The sequence below is a fragment of the Caloenas nicobarica genome, chromosome 3, assembly GCF_036013445.1.
Source record: "Caloenas nicobarica isolate bCalNic1 chromosome 3, bCalNic1.hap1, whole genome shotgun sequence".
NCBI lineage: Eukaryota > Metazoa > Chordata > Aves > Columbiformes > Columbidae > Caloenas > Caloenas nicobarica.
In genome coordinates, this window is record NC_088247.1 from 54,738,670 (window position 1) to 54,758,876 (window position 20,207).

Below are 20,207 nucleotides of genomic sequence, written 5' to 3' on the forward strand. Positions count from 1 at the left end.
GGGCTTACAAGGTGGACATTTTTCAGAGAACAGGCTGTGATTTTAAATTGTTGTACAGGAGGGACTGGAGAAGTGAAGTCTCCGTGTGTGCTACCAGCAGAGAGATGATGTTTGAACTCACACTTGAGGAGGTGGGTGCCCTGACTGACACATGGGGAGAAGAGAGAGGGAGAGAGAGCAGAATGCTTTGGGGCCCTTGTGGGTTTAGGGGTTCTTCTGAGAAACAACTCAGAGTTGGGAGGGCAAATGGAAACTGGGTTGTGACTGACAAGTCCCTGAGCATTTGGTGCACTGAGCTGAGGCTGGAAGAGTGGAAGTATGTGTGTCACTATTGCGGGCCAAAAAGGTGCCATCTGTAGGTGTCATTTTAGAACAACCCCCCAAATAGCAGCTTGGGTCAATATGTAACTGTCTCATTCCATGCTATTTGGTCTACTCAGAGAAAATTATTCTTCCACACAAACCTAAAATGCTTATGTCATTACAGCATTATGGCTCTAAGAACAGCATCACTTTAGCTGTTGTTGGCACAGGTTGTCTCAGCAGTGAGTTTCCACTCAGGTCTTGGTCTACCAGTGCAAAGCTCTGCCCCCTGTTTCCTTGTCCTTGATGAGTCCTGGCCCCTGACTGAGTCCAGATGTTGAGCCAGGGCTTCCATGTATTTGTGCTTTCTGTGGTATGGCTACTTTTTGGGAAAAGAAGTGCAATTGCAATTTCATATTTGTTTTCCTGCACTAGAAATGGGAAAGCCATAATTTTACACTTTGGAAATGGAAAAGACTTTAAAGAGGCAGTAGGGAATAGAGCCACAACTGCTTTGTTTTATTTTGCAAATACATTAATTGAAAAAAATCCCAGAAGATAGAAAAGCAGAAAAGCAGAATCTGGAGGTTTGTTTGTTTGTTTGTTTTTCTTTTTTTTGTTTGTTTTTATTTTTGATTTTAAAGTTGGGATTGATTTTCTTTAAAGTTGTGCTTGCAAAGCTTTTATGCTTTCCCTGAAGCTTTTCCTTCCTAGAAAGGCTTTTCACAATTTTAACTTAGTCAAAAGTAGTACACTAAGCTATAATTTATGTTGCCAAGCACTATTTCCCAAGGCCCTGCCTTCTTACATGTAGCAGCACACTGGTGAAATTGCAGAATGGAATATCCTTGCCCAGGTTGCAAAACGAGAAGTTGTCTGTGAGAGCACTCTGTCATGTTTTCCTACCAGCACCAAGTTTGCACTTATGTCCCTGAGAAATAGCATTTGCATGGATGACAGACTGTCACAAGGCTGGGACATAGATTATTGCTGTGAGATGGGAGCCTTTTGGAGTTCTTCTGAGTCACTGGCACCATCTGTCCCTCTTCCTGAGGTACGGCTGGATGGAGCCAGTGGAGCCCTGGCATGCCATTCAGCTTTTTATTTGGCATTCCTGAGCTTGCACCAGTCTCAAGCTGATGGGGAGGTTGATTTAGGAAAACTTGTTTTGTTCCGTGCTCTGCAGCAAACGCCAGGCATAATCTTCTTTGATCCACCTATTCTATTGCAGGAGTCATATCTTGCTGCAAAGCAAATGGTTTCAAAATGATTGGTTTTGCTATTAGTGCATCACATTGGTCTAGGTGTTGCTTGCTTCTCACCCCTCCTTGTTCAGAAGTTTGATTTTTTTTTGAACACACAATAAAAACTAAAAAGGGGATTCAGTCAGATTCAGTCAGGATTCACGTGGATTGCAATTCTGGTTGCCCAAAAAGTGTCAGCCTGGTTTCCTTCTCTGCTTTTGCTGGTGGAAGACATGTTCTTGTGCTTTCTCTCTTGGGTTTGATCCTTTCAACGCATAGTGAAATTCACAGCCCTGGACTCATCAAAAACAAATTGATCAAACCACCCCAACCCTTGAATAATTTTTAGGCAACAAAAAGTGTGGCAGTAGACTAGTAAAGACGAAGAGGTCAGATTCCCCACAACACTGTGTGGGGGGGGTGTTAGTCTTGCAGTGGGAGCTGTGGTTTTAGAGGAGAATGGGACTTTACAGATATTCCCAAGGATGTGAGTTTACTGTCTGAGTGCTTTGTGAGGATTGCTACAGAAAATAAAAACAGAGAGAATTTGAGCTCAGTGCTGTTAGTGAGCTTTCAGCCAAGTAGCATGATGAGTGAGGCTTGGCTGTGGAAGACAGAAGAAGTGGAGGGCTGTGCGTTTGGGTACAAGGATGACAGTGAAAAGCACGTAAGTGAAGGGAGCTGTCCTGATGTTCATTGGGAAGACAACAGGGGAAATGAGGCCTGAAGTCTTTGGGATGGTAAAAGTTGACCTACAGCATTGAAAACTGGGGAGGACAGTTTGCATAGAATGGGGAGACTGGGGAGGAGGTAGAGAAAATGAGTGATGCAGCAACTAAGGGCATCTCATTTCGTGAGCATTAACAGTAAAACAGAGACAGGATGAACAGTGAGTTATTTTACAGTGAAAGATAAAGTACTGCATTTATATGGAAATAGGAGCCGTCAGTGCAAGAAAATGTCATCAAAAGTACAATTAGAGGAGTTGGTGCTGAAAAGTCAGATCTCTGAGTTGTTTTTCAGATAACAGGTGAGTGTGTCGTGGGAAGATGAGGCCCAGGCCATGGAGTGTGACTTAGGGTAGAGGTTCATGTTTGGGTGTGCCATTTGTTTTGCCCTCATTTTCAGAGTCCTAAAATAGATCTCACTTCCCTTAGTATTACATAACAGTGAGTCAATTCCAGCTTTTAAACATCTCTAATTAGTTTGAACAATCACATTTCTAGTCAACACGTTTAATGTAATGAATGCTGCTCTCCATCCTTGCTGAAAAGGCTCAAAGGTTTCCTGCAGTGAGGGTGCAGGTGCCTTTCACCAAATGTGACCCAAGCCTCTGCTACCCTTTTCCATCCTCTTCAGCTAGGCAAGATGCTCCAGTGCAGGAGGTCAGAACTTTCCCATCCGTAATGCTGGTGCCTTTCTGTGTCTTTACGCTTTCTCTTCCCCTATGCCCATCTGCAGGCTCCTGCGAGCTCTGGGGTAGCCTCCTGTGCTCCTGAAGCCCTGCGGCTTTGGAGAGCTGGCGGTGGTCGCTTGTCTGGAGAGATCACCAGAGATGGTGTCAATTTGATGTGGATTTAAACAAAGGTAGGCACCCCAGGTTGGACAGAGAGTTACTTGCTTGTATTTCAAAATGTTGGCTTTCGGTCTGATTCTTGCTTCAGGCATTATTTCAGATCCCACATCTGAAGAAAAAGTATCTTCTCTACCTGGCTGGGAGCCATGTCCTGGGCAATGCAGTATGATCTTCACTGGGAATACTTTTCATCTGTAGAAATGGTAGATGATGCACTTAGTTGCCCACATGCTTTGATAGCAAATAGCATCTGTAATTTTTACTGCTTTGTGTAGTAATGAAAAACACACCCTGGTATGATGGATATGGATCAGGCAGGAATCATATTTTATGTGGACTATATAAAACTATATACAGCCTGCTTATCACCCCGCAATGCTTTTATTTTATAAACTTGGTGCTCTACTGAAAGCACATTGCATGCTTTTTGCATTGATGCTGGGTTATATTGATCTGTCACCACTCGTTTAACAATAGCACTTTAGAAGAGATAATTTTTTGTGAATGCATCTACCTCTGTATTTACTTATGTGTCAAAAAACCACAATGAGAGAGAACTTTATTCCAAAAAATGAAATACTTATAAATTGATTTTTCTTCTGTGAAACAGAAAACCATGAAAAGGTCTTGATCACATTATTTATTTACTATGAATTCATCTTCTCTGTTAGCCTAGCTCGTATTCTAATTGAGGTTGTACGGTTCATCCTGCTGATGATAGCAGATATATTTTTTTAATTATTATTCTTATTAAGCCTGTTGTACAGAAAAAGCCTTTGATACATACTCAATAGTGGAGAACTGTTTCCAAACATTGTTTTGAAAAAGGAGAATTTCAGAGCCCAGATGAGTTACTCTTTAAGACCATCAGAAATAACTATTCGTGTCAACTTTTACAACCCTACACCTTAATTATTATTTACTTTGGATTTGTTAATTGTGTAATCAGACTGGACCTGATTCTCATCTGATGCAGAGTCTAGCTCTTCAGAACCAGTTAGTTGTGTTGCTGTAGCTGAGGTTCTCCAAAATCCCTCCATGCTCTCACCGGATCTGCTAGTCAGTAAGCGCTGGTGTCCCTCACTTGCAGCTGACGTTCAGAGCTGGGCTCTTTCTGCTCCCTCACTTTCCCCAAGTACCAATTTCGTTATTGATCCCAGTCTTTTAAGGTTGAAATCTTTGAGCTACCTACCGAGTTAATGGGAATAAGGACAGAACTTAGCACTTAAATGTATAGTACATTGCTCGGTCCTGTAGGAAAGGAACTGGCATGTGAAGACCTGATGGATAGGAGAGTAATAATTATGAAGTATTTTGCTTGGAGTATTGTTTATATCTTGCAGCCATTTCTAGTCTGCATTTCAGACTATACAAAATGGGCACAACAGAAGTTTAAACAAGAGACAAAATGAACAGAAGCATATGCGTGATACTAATTTTCTTAAAAAAAAGCTAATCAGTAGAGGTCACTACAGTGGATGGGAAGAGCTCCCAGGACTCTTTAATATGTATTTACACAATGGACCTCATAGTGCTTGAGTAGCCACTCTGTTTAATTAGTGGTATTTAAGAGATTTAATCTGTGTAATTAATCTGTGTAATTTAATCTGTGTAACTGATAGAATTTAAAAGGTCTATAGCTTACATTTGAAAGTTAATAAGTTTGCCTTGTATGAGACATAAAATTTTAAATTACTTCATATTTTTATGAGTTTCTTGCTGTTTTATGATGGGCAGCTGCCAGTGAAGAGTATCTTTAAGAGAGTGTAACTATGTCTATACTAATAAAATAGACATGCCCAGGGCTGCTCCCTACTGCTGGAGTGGCTCTGTCCTGGCTGTTAATGTTTTTGTTAACCTAAACAGGTAGCTACATCCAAAGACCATTTTGGAAACGGTGCCTGATTTCTGCTTGCCTTCAAAATTGTTTGGAGAGTGCTAGGTGTCTTTGACTTCAACTATTTCACAGTATATATGAGTTTCTCCTCTGTTAGTGCTTCTGGATGCTGTTAAATGCACAGTATAAATGCTGCTTGGGTTTTGTAAAATGTTATTTTGTGTATCTTGGTATTTTTTGTGGTACATTTTAGTAGGGCAAAGCCCGTATCTGTAGTCAGAGATTGTGGAGTACATCTGATGCAGTCAAATTGGTGCAAGTCTCCAGTGAGTTCAAGTGAATGAGCTGTATGTGAAGAACATTGCTGTGGAGATCTTTGCACTTACCCTTGCAGGCTGGTGGAGCAGGACTGGAATGTCTGACCCACTTGCTATTAACTTTTATGGATCTTCTCAGGGTTAAGTGTTTGTAGTGATGACACAATCACATCTTGCATTGAATAAATTGTCATGTCAGGTGTTCTTCAATGCTTGGCGACACTTTGAGGCAGCTGAATGCTGCAGTAAAAATGCTGGTGTCAGCTGAAAGTATAGAGAGAATTTAGACCGGCAGGATGAGATTACTCAAGTTGTTATTTGACCAAGACATTGGTGTTAATACTTCTACTACGCAATGGCACCATGGGACTTTACACACCCAGAAGTGGTCAAGACCTCAGTTGCCCTTTTTCTGCTGAAAGCTGGTGACTCTGGCAAGCACACCGATTCTGTCCAACTGTGCTGGAGCTTCGGGGCAGAGCTGAGTCCAAAGGCGAGGAACGAGTTACTGAAGTGCCACCACCGTTGTGCAGCGCTGCAGCTTCCACCTGGAGGTTAACCTGCGTGGCCTCGCTTCGCAGTTGAGGTCGGTCACAGTCACAGAACTGGGCGATGAAGTTTCCAGCAGTGTAACAGCTCAAAATAACAAAGCAATCTGTGTGAATACTGAGGGTGTCTTGGGACACATGGATAGTGCTTGTCTGTAATTTATTTCATCACGTAACTCGCCACGTCAGGTCTGCATGAAATTCCATTTCCGATCCTGGTGTAATCTTACATTTTGTATGATCATGCCAAATAACAGAGTGGAATCTCTTAGTATAGCTCCAAGGTGCTGTATTCATATGCACAAAAACAAGGGCACTGTAGTTCTTTTAAAAGTTTAAGCAGAAACATTGTAACCTTTGACACTACAGCCTTTCTAAGAAGGGTCGCAAATATTCCATCAAGGCTAAATGAAAATGTTTATGTAAAATGTTTCCCTTGTAGAGATTTTTTCTTACTGTAGACAAATATCAAATGGGTCAAAACTGAAATGTTTCAGTTTGGGAAGGCTGCCAATATTGAGTGAAACATTCAGGCACCTCACGTCCCCATTTACCTCTAGGCTGCATCTGTTCCTGTCTCCAGGAGAGAATACTGTGCACCGTAGGAAAAATATTTCAACTGAATAATGTTGTCTTTGTAAGGAAATGGAAGCTTAGAGCACTCAAAGTACAGCTCCTAGGGCAGTAGTAATAGCTAGCAAACATTTTAAGATTATTCACCCCTCCCCCCTTTTTTTTTTTACATCTTCCTTCCTCCCCTCCATCCTGTATTTCAGTGAACTCAAATTCCTAGGTTGCCTTTGCCTTTTTATATACTGGCAGTTTTAGCTACTGCATTCTTATCACAAACCACTTAAATATTCATGCTGCTTTTAATTTTAGTGCTGAAAGGCTGTAGTGGATATGATGATGCAGGAATTTGCGATCAGAAAATGGAAGACTTTTTAACACTTTGGCTATGTGTGAAGGTTTATCAGCTGGGCCCCAAAGTGAGCAAAGCTGACTGGAGTACTGCTTTAAATTATCTATTTCAGTAAATACGCAGGCAGGATCTTTAAATGGTTAAGCATACAGCTGGTATCTGATGTCTAGAATGTGGCTCCAAATGTTGTTCATTCAGGATGGGAACAAATATTATAGATCTATAGTACTACAATGCACATATATATATACCCATCAGCAGATTTCTTTGCCTGAGTTGAAAAAAGAAGAGTAACAATGCAACATAATAAAAATAATCTTGTGGTTATTCCAAGTGGGACTTTTTACATTTAAGAGAGTTTAAATGAATTATCTGTGCATTTCTTATTTCCATGTGTGCTGGCAGTAGGGAGCTTGCCTGCATTTGGCTGATTAATTGGCCCTTGCTTGATCTGTTTTCCATTTTTTTTTCTGTGTAGCTTATTCTAGTGCTTTCCCTTTTTAATTTGGTAACATCAAATTTGCTCAAGGTCTGTGAATAATGTAGATTAAAAGTCAAGCAGCAGCAGCTCTAATGCATAATTGATCTACCAGTTGGACACAAAGAACTGATTCTGGTTCCTAGATAGGAAATGCCTTCCTTTTTTGTTGTCTTATGGTGATAGTCTGAGCTTTTAAATCTATTTTAAATTAAAGTAAATAGTCTACTGGAAACTGACAAATTATCCATGGTAATAAATTATTTAAGAGATTAATTTGAAGTTTGAGGTGTAATGATTTTTATACACAGACAGACACAATTTGACACATTCTTTTTAGATTTCAGTGCAGTTCTGGTCACTGGTAGTTGAAAATACCTTATGTCTAGCAAATGTGGTACACTTTGGGTCTGTATTTGCCTCTTGCTGTGACCCTACACCAGTTAGTACCTAACAGGAGATTTTGCTTTCTTGAACTATTTTTTATAGAGGTGGAAGAGCTTTGTGACATGCTCTCCAGATACTCACAACTGCATCCCTTTGTGAATGGACAGGTTGGAAAAGGCCATTTCTGCTTACATTAACATTGGCTCTGAATTTGCTTCAGCTTGTCATATGATACTTTTCTTAGTTGCTGAGGAATGACTCTTGGCTGTTCAGTTAAGTGGGGGCAGAAGCTTATTTAAATTTAATGTTTAGTGATATTCCCACTGAAGTCAGGAGTTCTGTATTTTTGGGCTCTGTTTAAGGTACACATGGTGGTCACAGCAGGGTTATTTGCAGCTGTAGCCTGAATGACAAGTGGATGATGGTTGCACGTTTGTGTGACTAATAGCATGTATGTGTTGGGTGGCATGGCATGGTGCAGTGCGTGGTGTTAATGGGTTGGAAGCAAGCGACAGCCATCAGGGTGTCTCTCCCTTCCATTAAGTCCATTCAGGTGTGCCATATGTCATCGTCCCTCTACTGGGGATTTAATTCTCTTGTTAGTGTCAACCACTAATGTTGGAGTGATAGCAATATGAGAAAGCAGAAAATTTAAGCCATGCTGTGAAAGAGGGCTGCAAATCAGAAGGTGGCCAAGTCAGAAAAGTAGAAAGGAAGGAGAAGAAAGTAGGATCTTTTTGCGCACATTCTTAAGCTGTCTGTAAAAAATAGGTTACACTGTTTTGGTATACTGTATTGGACTAAGACACTACAACTTGAATAACATTTTAAGAGTAGAGCAATAAATATTTTACAAACTAGTTATAAACATTTTAAGATGTTACATATGCAACAGCAGTATCTTTTGTTAAACGATGCTATATTTGGAAAAAGACATACTTTCAGATGCAACTGTCCTTTATTAGGTTGGTAGACCTAAGAGCGTAGCAGTAAATAGTCAGTCTCAAAATGGAAATTGAATTTATTTCCTAGAGGTTTTGTTAATGAATGGAGTTAATCTGAGTGTTGCAGGCTTTTCCTGATCTGTGAGCTGCCTGTGTTGCCCTCTGTGTCATTTCCAAAAAGCTGGGCTCACAGGTAGGTATTGAGGCAGAATTGGGGGAGCAGTTCATTCCCAGTCTGTGGAAACTGTTCAGTGCTGTGCAGACAGCTTGGCTGTAGTTACGTTTTGTAAATCCTGGTTCAGAGAGTGTGATACATGAAGCTTCTGAGTTTTCAAGTGAGGTAAGCCTTCGTTTAGGTGGAGTAAACTGTGCACATTTTCAGCAGTCACTTGTGATGAAAAGTTGAGTGATCTCAAGCAAGCCAAGCAGCTTGAGTACATTACATAAGGTAAATATTAACTTCTACCTGCAAATCATTTTTTATTGAGTTTCAGAAGTCTGTCATCACATTGGTTAGTTTGGCTGACAATGAACTTCGAAAAATAGCACAGCTTTGGGAAGTGAAGTGTTTTTGGAAAATACCAGCTAAAAAGACCCCATATAACCTCAGTGATTTTATCTTTTTCATCAGCGTCTGACTTGTTCAGAACTGTGCACTCCTACATGGTTTCCTTAGGTCCAGAAGGACCCTCTTGTGTGTTGATTGACCCATTGCCTCTCATCTCCTCACTGGGCACCACTGATAAGAGCCTGGTGCTGGCTTCTTTTACTCTCCCTTCAGGTATTATATATGTTGATAAGATCCCCCTGAGTTTTGTCTCCTCCATGCTGGACATTCCCAGCTCTCTTAGCCTCAGCTTACATGAGAGATGCTCCAATCCCTTAGTCATAGTCATGGCCCTTTGCTGGACTCTCTCCAGTATGTCCCTGTCTGCTTTGTGCTGTGGAGCCCACCAGTGGACTTGGCGCTCCTGATGGTTTCAGAGTTTAGTTCTTTTTCTCTGTGGGTATCTGTGTAATATAGACTGAGGCTACTGTTATTTTCTTTTGCTGAGAAGAGATTCACACGCGTTCCACTTTTATCTTAGCAAGAAGAGATCTGCGTGTCTGATTTTGATCTTCCAACTCCTTGGATATGAATTTTCAAGAGTTCCGAAGTGTGATTTTAGAATAGCCTACCATCACATTTCTTCATTACTGGTACATCCTGATAGCATAGCACAATAAACATATTAGCTTTGTCTTAGATATATATGACAAAAAAGATAATTATTTATTTGCCTTTTTTTTTTTTTTTTTTGCGGGCAGGGTTTCCTCTGTAGCAGCTAACACAGAGACAGCCATGCTTATATGGCTTTAAAAAGACAGGGGATCAATGTCTGAAGTTAGAATTCAGCAACAGTCATTTACGATCCTGTAGAATAATAACCAGAGTGACAGTTCTCATTCAAACAATATTGAAATTGCCTGGGCTCCCAGGAGCATTTTATGTGTGTGTACCACCAGCAGTTGTTCAGGAGTGTGGAAGAAGAGGGAAGCTGAGGTGTAGTTTATCTCATAGGAAACCATGTCTTTTCAAGCACCTTTGTAAAGATAAAGCATAGCTGAACAGTTCAGATTGAGGTTTTCTTGAGGATGAAAGGCTGAAATAAATCTCCATTCTGTATTTTGACGAAGACATTTGAACTGGTTTTTGGAACTGCAAATAGTTTTGTACTGCCGGGAAGTGACCTGCTGAAAATTTGTATGCTGCATAATTCATGATACCTCTACTTTTAATGAAATATAATACTTATTAATGGATCTCAAGTCAGTTATTCAATTTCCTCACTAATTTAAAGCTTAATTACGCAGCATTCTAGATCTTGGCAGCTGTCCTCAGCTGATTTTTCTTAAATCACTGTCCCTCCAATTTTACAGTTCAGTTTAATTCACAGGACTCTCATTTTCACAGAGTGACAGATTAAAATTGGATGGCTAAAATGATTACCATTCTTAGTGCCTGCTGCAGTGATAGAGATTGACTTCTCATAGTATGAGGAAACATATGGCTCATGAAATAACTCTTGAATCACTACAGTTTTTGGTCTATTGTATTATTGTAAATCGAAACTGATAAAGTGGTAATCCAATTTTAATGCATCCTGTCGGAAACTGAGAATTGCATTTTTGGAGGAGATTTAGATAATAAAATTTGTAGGCAACAGTTTAGAAGTTCTCCATTTCCAGGGGAAAAAACTGAATATTCTGGTTGGAGAGTTGGTATCTTTTAACTCAGTAACTTGTTCACACTGCAAAACTACACAGTGTTGTGTGAAAGCTGCCCTAACAAGGAAACTTGCATTTTTGTCTCTGTGCAGTATCTCTGTTCACACTGTCCATCTGCAGACCTGTGCACCCTGTTGCCTGTACAGGTACACCGGTATACCATTAAGGATAGTCAGTTCACTGTAGCTTCTTGGAAATTTTGGCAGAAGCAAATCCAGAATTAAAAATCCATAGGTTGTCTGTGGTTCTGCTAGAAAATCGTCAGTTGGGATGATCTACAGAAATTATGTGGAAGGCATAAGATTTGGTATTTACTTATCCTATTTGAGTTTAGGTCTGCAAAATCAGTCTTGACTTGTGACTATAAAACATGGGTCCTCCATGTAGGAATAATTTACATTTCTCTTTCCCTGCCTTTCACTGCAAGTTTTGAGGAAGGACCAGAAAAGGAACATGGTGAATATGTTTTTCTTTTGTGCCTCATAGTATTTTGTCTATATCTCTCCCTGAATTAATTTTAATTTAATCTCTCCTGTTTTCCTCTGCTCCTTGTTTTTATCTTATTTCTATGGTTTCTGCCTTGTCATTGTTTCTTTCAGTCCTTGTCTTAACATTATCCTAAGGTTTTCCTTCCTTCTGCTATGAAGGAAATGTGAGATACCACAAGAGATCACATTTTGATTCAATAAAACAGAGCGAATAAGTGTGGCTCCCCTAAGGCAGTTCTAGATAAGGTGCTATTTAATCTACTCACATTTGGAAGTGGTCAGGCACAAGTGGAGGGGGGGCTATCTGATAACTACTGATGCTCCTCTTTGAAATGGCCTCAGGGCTATGGGAAGCTTTGCGCATGATGAAAAGCAACATGACAGTAATCCTGTGGTCAGTGGTCTCGGCAGAGACCATGGGCTCTTTGAGCATCAGGGCAGGCTCACTGACTAAAAGAGGGTGACTCCAATATCAGGATGGCACAAGCTGAGATGCTGGTGTGGCAATTCATCTCCTCCTGTACTGGCTAAAGACTTTTGACTTCAGAAATTTAAGTATGACATTTTTATGAACAATAATTCCCAGCATTATTTTTTTTCCACCAGCATTATGAAAGTATTATTACTATATTTATGTACAGCAGTTTGCAGTATAGTCGCTTTTTTTTTTTCCATTTGTCTGTAATCTTAATCTAATAAGACATTCACAAGCTGTCTGGAAAATGTTTTTTATTTTTTCCCCCTATGGGAATTTCCATAGAAGAAATCACTATCTGATAATTGCTTATTGTAAAGGATGATTTTCATCACGGGAAAAGAAAACAGTATAGAAGAGCCTACTTCTACCATCTTTCCTTCTGTTTTTCTGGCTTTGCCAATTTGGAAATGCTGTGAAAAAGTTTTTGTTTTTTTTCCTCCCTTTTTAATATCTCACATTCCAAATAAAGTGTTACTTAGAGTTAAAAAAGAGTTTGTAAATAAAGATAAAATTGTCCTTGGGAAACAGCATGTTTCATTTCCTCTTTAAAAGTAAAGCCTTCTTTTTTCCAGGTTCAAACTAAACAAATGAGCCAAGGGAAAAAATACTCAAAACTCCAAGCCTCTGTCAAAACAAGCAAAAATTGCTAAAAGAATTTCACACGATGTCTAATTAAAACTTTAAAAAAAATCAGGCCAAAACCTCTTGAAGTTAATTTGCAAAAATAAAGTATTTCCAAAGAAAATGAGAGATTTTATACAAAATATTTTCTTTATTAAGCCCATCTAATTAAAAAAAAATGAGAGTGATCTGAGCCCTTTATCCAAATAGTGGAAGCACAAAATCTATGTAGACTTTTAATTTTATTATATTTATATATAAACTTGCAGACACATGTGGTCAGATGGCTTTTAAATCCCTATCCACCTAATTAATTTAACCAATATTTAATTTTTATGAGTAGCATATTGAAATGAAAGATGGAAGATTATTTGAAATTAAAAGAGAAACTGCAGTAAAAAGAGCAATATTCTCACTGGATGGATACCATCTCCTCATCTCATTCAATTTAACATATTTCTATATGAGCTGTAAGATAAAATGACTAATAGAAATGAAAAGGAGGATTGCCAAAAGTCAAATTGCTTCACTGGAATCTTCTTTAAAAAATGACAACATCCAGTACTAGATAATTAAATCTTATTTTGTAGGAATGTCACTGAATGATGTTAATTTGCCTTTAGGTAGTGCTCTTTTGGTTAAATACAGTAACAAAAATTTATTTGGGCACTTTTTGTCTTAGAAATGGTTCAACATTGTTTAATAAAAATGAAAAGCTCAAGTTGGGAGAGAACAACATCATAGTCTTACAGAAGGAAATCACTAATGCAGCAATTCCAGGGATCAAGCAAAATTTCACCACCATTGAAACCTGAAAAATTTTTTTGATCTGAACCATAAGAAGCTTTAACACAGAGGGACAGAGGTGAGATCTCCTGTTGTTACAGACAACCCGACTCTCAGCTTACTCATAATTTAGTAATCTTTGTCTCAAAATTAGTTATGTTGCTTTTTCTCCCCCAAACTTGTGGATGTTTGGTGATTCAAAGCTGTCTAGCGCTTTCCAGTCTGACTGTGTTCATGCTGAGCTTTTTCTCACTTGTCTGGGTATCAGCGTTGTCCTTTGTTTTGAAAGGGTCTTTCCTCACCTCTTGTTATTCTCCCTAGTGTGTTTATAGATAGCATCTGCCTTTCAGTATTGGTTTTCATAAACAAAACAATCCAAATTATTTTAGACTCCACAAATACACTTTTCAGTCTCTTTATCATCCAGCCATAGCACTGGATACAGTCCCAGTCTAAGGTCATGCCTTTGGCACAGATGATCAGTCTTGACACACAAGTTACGTTGTTTTGAGACATTGCAATTACCCTTGTCATAGTTGGATACCTGCAGAAATTTTGGTATTAGAAATGTCTTGTTCTTTCATACCTTCAGTGAAAGTTACAGTTCAGGAGCAAGACTTGGATTGCCTTCCCTGATGTGGATGGCTCTGGTAATTCAACTCTTGTAGTACTAAGTAAAATATTCCTTCTAATCAGAGCTTTTATTTCTCTGATTTTCCATATTTCCTCTTTAACATGCTAAAAATTAAGTTTAGTTGTGCTGCATCTTGCATCAGACAGAATATTTTTGTATCTTTCTAGTGGACCTTTCCATTATGAAGACTATTTTGGTTCATCATAGTGATTTTTTTTTTCTCCCTGAAGAGCTTGACTTTTTTGAATAGCTGGAGGTGACCCGAGATAATTACCTTCAGGCATAACTCTTAAGTGACATTTAAGATACTAATAATTTAATGTGCTATCTTCGAACTTGTAATTTTTCTTGTGAAGATACAGTTTTCACAGTTTTGACTCTGTAGCCTCTTGTTGCCTGCAGATGCTACAGCCTGAGTTAATCATAGGGCTCATAAGCAGCCTTAAGTACAGTGTGTGAGGGTGTTAATGATATTTCTCTAGCCAGTCCTTTGAAGGATGCCTCTAGACTGTCCACAAAAGTGGTTTGACTGCCCATAAGGACAGCAAACCCTCAAACATGACCTAGAGAATACGTGCCTGAGCACTCTCACAGTGTTAGTAAGTGGCAAGGTGTGTCCGGACGGGCCATGTGCAGGTGATGTGCAGCACACTTGTGAGGGCCTGATGTGGCTGGGCTGCCAGTGCACCTGTGGGCACACAGCGGTCCCAGCAGGTTTTAAGACTGCACTTCTAAGAGCTGTGCAAACACAGCTGACTTCGGTACTGATGTCAGCTGGGGGGGCTAAGTCTTTAAAATTAGCCTTCAGAGGTTTAAATGTAGACATGATACCAAAGGAAAGAAGAATACTGTGAGCTTTAAGAAGTTCTTTAAGATTTTGCATTTGGTAATGATGAAAAAGGTGGAGCACTTTTTATTATCTCTATGCTAACAGTTCTGACACCACTAAGAAGACTAACACTGATTTTTGGTAGGAGTTTGACACTTTCCTCTCTTAGGTACTGTTGAAAATGTCAAATAACTGGTTTTGCTGTTACTACACGTGCTGTAAGAATTTCTGCAGGCCACAGTGGAGAGCAGGACCCTCTATGAAACCCTGAGAGCTGGCTCAGGTGATGGCAGAGCTCAGCACGGGGTGGGATGTGGTGGCCAGCAAATAGAAACCTGGCTTCCTAGCATGTGCCAAGGGCAGCAGCAGGCAGCAGCAGCTAGGTCCTTGGAGAGGAAGCTTGTGGAGACAGGTCGTATAAATTATGCACAGCAGAGAGCTAAAACTGCTGTACTGTGGGTGAGCAAAACCATGTAATTGGAGATGGGAACCTGGTGAGGCAGTTTGCTTGGGGTCATTCTCTAGTGCTGGCTTATAGATGTTTGAGGAGAGGTCACTTAGTGCCGTGTGCTAGTAGTCACCCTGACCTGCAAACAGTAGTGTAGGGATCTGCCTCCTCCTTGGCAGCCCACTGTTAATTGCCACTTGCAAGCCTTGTATCACAAGGACTGTGGTCCCTTGTAGTAACCACATGCTTGCAAACGTCTGTGGAGTGGCCATGTCCCAAACTGTTCATCAGAGGTACACTTAGGTTGTGTTCTGTTGCATAATCAGAGGTTATTGTGAACATTGAAAAAATCCACACACTGTATATATATATAAAATCAGTTCTTTTTAGTGGTTTCGTAATACTCCATCAGATTTATCACTTCTCCAGTCAAATGCACAGCTCACTTCATGGCTGATCTCCATTTCTTACTGTTTTCTGGCATGGGATAGCTCTTAGAATTCATATGATTCATGGGTTACAGGCTTTTCTGTTGAAGTGCAATATGTCTACAGAGGCAGTTGTGACTGCCACCATGCTTGTGACTTAATCTATGCAAAAAACCTCAAGCATCAGTGATTTGGAAGAAATTCCTACCTGCTGTTTGTGTAGGATGGCCGTCTGGCAAATCCTCATGCGGAAATCAGATACGTCTGAGAAGAGCCAGACAACCTTCTGATACCTCTTTCTCCAGCAGCTGTAGTTGCTTATTCCACTTGTTTTATTTTCTCACCAGGTGCTGTTGAGATTAGGCTTTGGATCTGCATTCAGCAGCTTTTGAATTCTAGTCTGTACACACTGCAGGATCATTCTGACAAATTTACGCTTTCTCTTTCCAGACCCAGATTTTGGGAGTTCCTAGTAACATCTTAGGAAGTGCTCCTGAATTTGAGCACCCTAGTTCAGTCACAGAAAAATACCCAACTTCTTTAGTCAGTTCTGGAAAATGCCTTTAGATTTGTTGAAAAACACTGAGACAAATTGGCTTTTAATATTAAGTGACATCTTCTATTTGAGAATCATTCCACATATATTCATGAGCCTTCATGTAAATGGATTCCAAGATGCAGAAAAAGACAGTGGAAGTGTCAAAGTAGTACTTGAGAGAGATACTGCTTTTACGTGCTAGAAATTTAGCATCTTCAGAAACAACTGAGTATTGACAAGCCATCCATTCTGAGCCCACAGTAGCATACAAATACCTGTTTGCCTACTGAGATCTTCTCATTCATGAATTGTCCTCAACTTCTGTGTGAGACATCTTGTGAGCAATAAAGAACAGACATTTCATAACTTGGTGCGTGTAAGTTTTAGGGCACTTGTATTAATTTGAAAGCTTATAAAATCATGCAAGAAGGTATGCAGCCAGGAACAGCTGGTTTGCTTTTCTGTCTTCCATAGTGCCTACATTATAAAAACTGTTTGACCCCCATGAGGCTTAACACAGTTACCATCCAGTGTTAACTATGAAGATATCTTTGAAGACATCTAGATGAAACTAGTAAAAGATGTCTTCTGCAGCTCTAGTGTATGCTCCTTTGTGCATGGTACATGGCATGCTACATCGGGCTTCTTTGCTGGAGCAGCAGCCATGACAAACCACATAAACACAACCTTCTGTAGATGAATGGTATCTCCTGCAACTGAAGGTTAAGGTGTCATCCAATAATTTATCCTTCCTAATGGATTCATTGGATTGCTGTGATAGGGACATAATTTACTAGCCTTTGGACATCAGAGGTTGTGTTCTCAAAATGGTGTTTGGGGATTTACGATATTGAACAGGGAGAATTACATGTCAAATTATCAACCATCCTGTTTGACATTTAGTCAGCACCAACAGGAACCAGGCATTTAGCAAGATGAGGCTTCTGTAGCACAGTCTTTCAATAGGACTGGTTTATTTCAAGGCTGTTGTTAATCAAATGTTTCTAGAGAAAATCTGTAAAACAGACTGTTAATTGCATTGACTGTTGTGCTGTGGCCAGCCATGTATTAGTGGTGTGTGTTGTAGCTGTTACCCTTCCTGTAAATATTGTTAAGGCATTACCTCCTTGACTGAAAATATTTCATCTGCTAATCCACCAAGTCATTGCAATTTGGAGGCAGGTGGCACCCTGAGGTAAAGACTCCCTGCGTTAGGAGTGCCTGCCAGTATTTGAAGGGTATTTTGGGGAGGAGCAAGTCACCTCCCTGGGCTTCATTATTCCCACAGCTCAGTACACGTTTTGCAGAACTAAGGGGGTTTCTTGGCACGTGCACTTTTTCAAAGTATATTACTATCTGGAAACATTTTATTAAACATTTCCTTCCTACAGTTCCTGCCTTCCTTTTCTGACAGTTCTCAATTGGTTAATATAGCTTAAGATTTTTTCTTGGCCATTTTTTTACTGTGTGCTGTGTGACATTAAATCAGTATGCTTCAAATGCTGCTTTGTGGATTATATCTAGGCTGTTGGATGCTTCTGTATGGCCTGCTGTCTTGTCTCCTGAGGAGACAAGATATATCTATTTGCACGGAGTGACCGGTCTCACCATTTGATTGCGTCTTTTTGAGCCTTGATTCCACTGGCACAGACCCGAAGCTGCCTTGACTGCATCCATGCAGGAGGAGAAGGAGGTGTAGCTGGGAAGCATGTCCTCATTTGTACCTGTGTTGTCAAACTGAGGTTGCTGCTGCTGTGAGAAACCTGTTTTTGGTCTAAGTGACTACTGTGGCTGCCTAGAGCAGACCACCTGTTGAATAAGGTTCAAATGAAAGCCATTAATTTAATGCCTATATACGCAAACATGGAGAAAGTTCTGACATAACTCGTGATAACAAAAAGAAATGTGTGTCAGTTTACAAGCCTGTTCCCACCTCTTATTTCCTTGCTCGGTACTGTAACTCTAGGCAACACAGGAGATGGGAGCAGCTTATTGCGTTGTTTGAGTGTATGATCAACCAGGCAAAGACAAAATGAGGACACACAATGAATTTGGCAATAGTGTTCCAGGACAGAGTGGCTGCCCTCTTCAAACTGCCAAACCCTCTGGCATATTCTCTTGACTTGGAAAGTGAAAATGCAGATCAGAATCTTTCCTAGTGAGTTGTCTATCCCTTGTGTTTTTCAGTAAGAAAAAAAGAAAAATTATTGCTTCAATACAGATACTCTATGCTTACATTTAAGGTCCCAGAAGGCCTCTGACTATGTGACAAGAATTACTGTCATGGATATTGCATAACAGCTTATGCATAATGTTTAATGTATTCTTAGCTTTATGAAATATGGATAATATTGGAGACATTTTGAGTAGTAGTTTAGATTTACACTTTCTTTTTAAGGTGGAAACAAGAGGTACATTTCTAGTGCTCTTCAATGACACCGGAAGAGTTGAAATAGTTACTATTAAAAATGAATAAAATCTGTAGGAGTGGAAAAGAGAAAAATACATTGCATAGATGGCTTATGGGCAAACCATAAATGTTTTAAGCATTTCTGGAGATTAGAAATGCTGTGCCTTTACTGGAATACCATAGCTGTCTCAGCATCCTTCCTCATTTCTCTGTCCAGGGTGTGTTGCTGCTTGATGTGGAAGGTTGGAACTCAACTGAAAGGACACGGTTTTGAAGAATGTTTTTTTCCCGTTTAAGGTTTATTATTAAAATGAAAGCATTCAGAAAAAAAAATGATGTGTACGCAACTTCTGTTAAGAGTCAACTCACATTGTGTGTATTTGTTTTGTGACATACAGGACAGTTTTCCAGCTCGGTTTGGAGGAATACATTTCGTCAACCAGCCATGGTACATCCATGCCCTCTACACAGTTATACGACCCTTTCTAAAGGAGAAGACACGAAAAAGGGTACTCTTCTGTTTAATTGTCCATTACCTGGCAGTTGTAGTGAGCAGATGTGTCATACTCAAATAAAGTAGATATACACAATATATCAGCTTGCTATTAGTGGAAAGTATTTAAATACATCTGCATTGCAAAGGGTGTCTTGAACTGTTTTAGAAACTTATGCAGCGTTATCCCTTAAGGACACAGTCAAGCAGTGCACTTAAGTGTGTTTTGAAATGTAAGCATATGCTTTCTTCTGGCTTAAATGATACATACTGTCAACATTATGGTTTCTGTTAAGATTCAATTCAATTCAATTCTATTCCATTTCTATTAAAGCTATTTGTGTCTTTCTTTTAAGATCAGAGGTAGTGAGTATGAAGTCCTTTCCTAGTGTGATTTCCTTGACATTAGTATGAACTGAAATACACAGCTGCTGTATAGTAGTTTGCAAAGAATGGTTTGAATGAAAACCCATGGAAGGAAATTTGTGTGCATGCATCTGTGCATAAGCACGAGCAGTCTCTGAGATGTTGCTGAATTTGCAGCATTTGCATCAGTGCAATAAATTAGAGCTTGGTGGTGATAGCACATAGAATGATATTATTTCTGTAACAGGAAATTTGTCATCCAGGAAAACACAATCAGCATAGTGTACAAAGCAGCTACAAAGAATGTGATTTTTTTTTTTTTAAATGAGATCAGCTCTCTAAGAAATTCTATATTTTCTCTCCTCAAACACAGCATACAAGGCCACAATGATCCTTGGTGTTCAGCTGTTTTTTACTGACAGATTATGCTTGGGAGACCTCTGCTATTCACAGATTTTGAACTATAGATCACAAAGCCTTTTATGTAATATCTGTTACAAATATGCAAATGAAAACCCATTTTGCAGGATTCAGTTGCACTCTGTTGACTACAGCTTCAACAAAGAACATTATAGCGCCAGATATGTTTGAGGCCTTTTTAAGTCAAGTGCTAAATATGCATAACCAGGGTACAGCTCATGGGTATGTTACAACATTAAAAATAAGTGACAAGGCAGCTGGTAACAGGTACTTATCAGTTAGCTTCTAAATTTCCATTTAGACACCTGAATCAGTGGCATACATTTCCAGAAACACTGACTTTTTACAACTGTTATTATCAATACTGAATATCTATAAGAAGTAGTCAGGTGGTTAAATATTGATTTAGAGTCCAAAACTTAGTGTCAAAATGTGAAAGTTATG

At 39.5% G+C, this 20,207-nt stretch overlaps 1 protein-coding gene across 1 annotated transcript in view; it reads left to right on the top strand.

The window, feature by feature from the left end:
• CLVS2 (clavesin 2) overlaps positions 1-20,207 on the top strand; it is a 50,747-nt gene that overhangs the window by 23,836 nt on the left and 6,704 nt on the right. Inside the window, exon 3 of the mRNA XM_065633061.1 lies at positions 18,883-18,993. Coding sequence (XP_065489133.1) covers positions 18,883-18,993 — 111 coding nt within the window. The remainder of the gene's footprint in view (positions 1-18,882; positions 18,994-20,207) is intronic.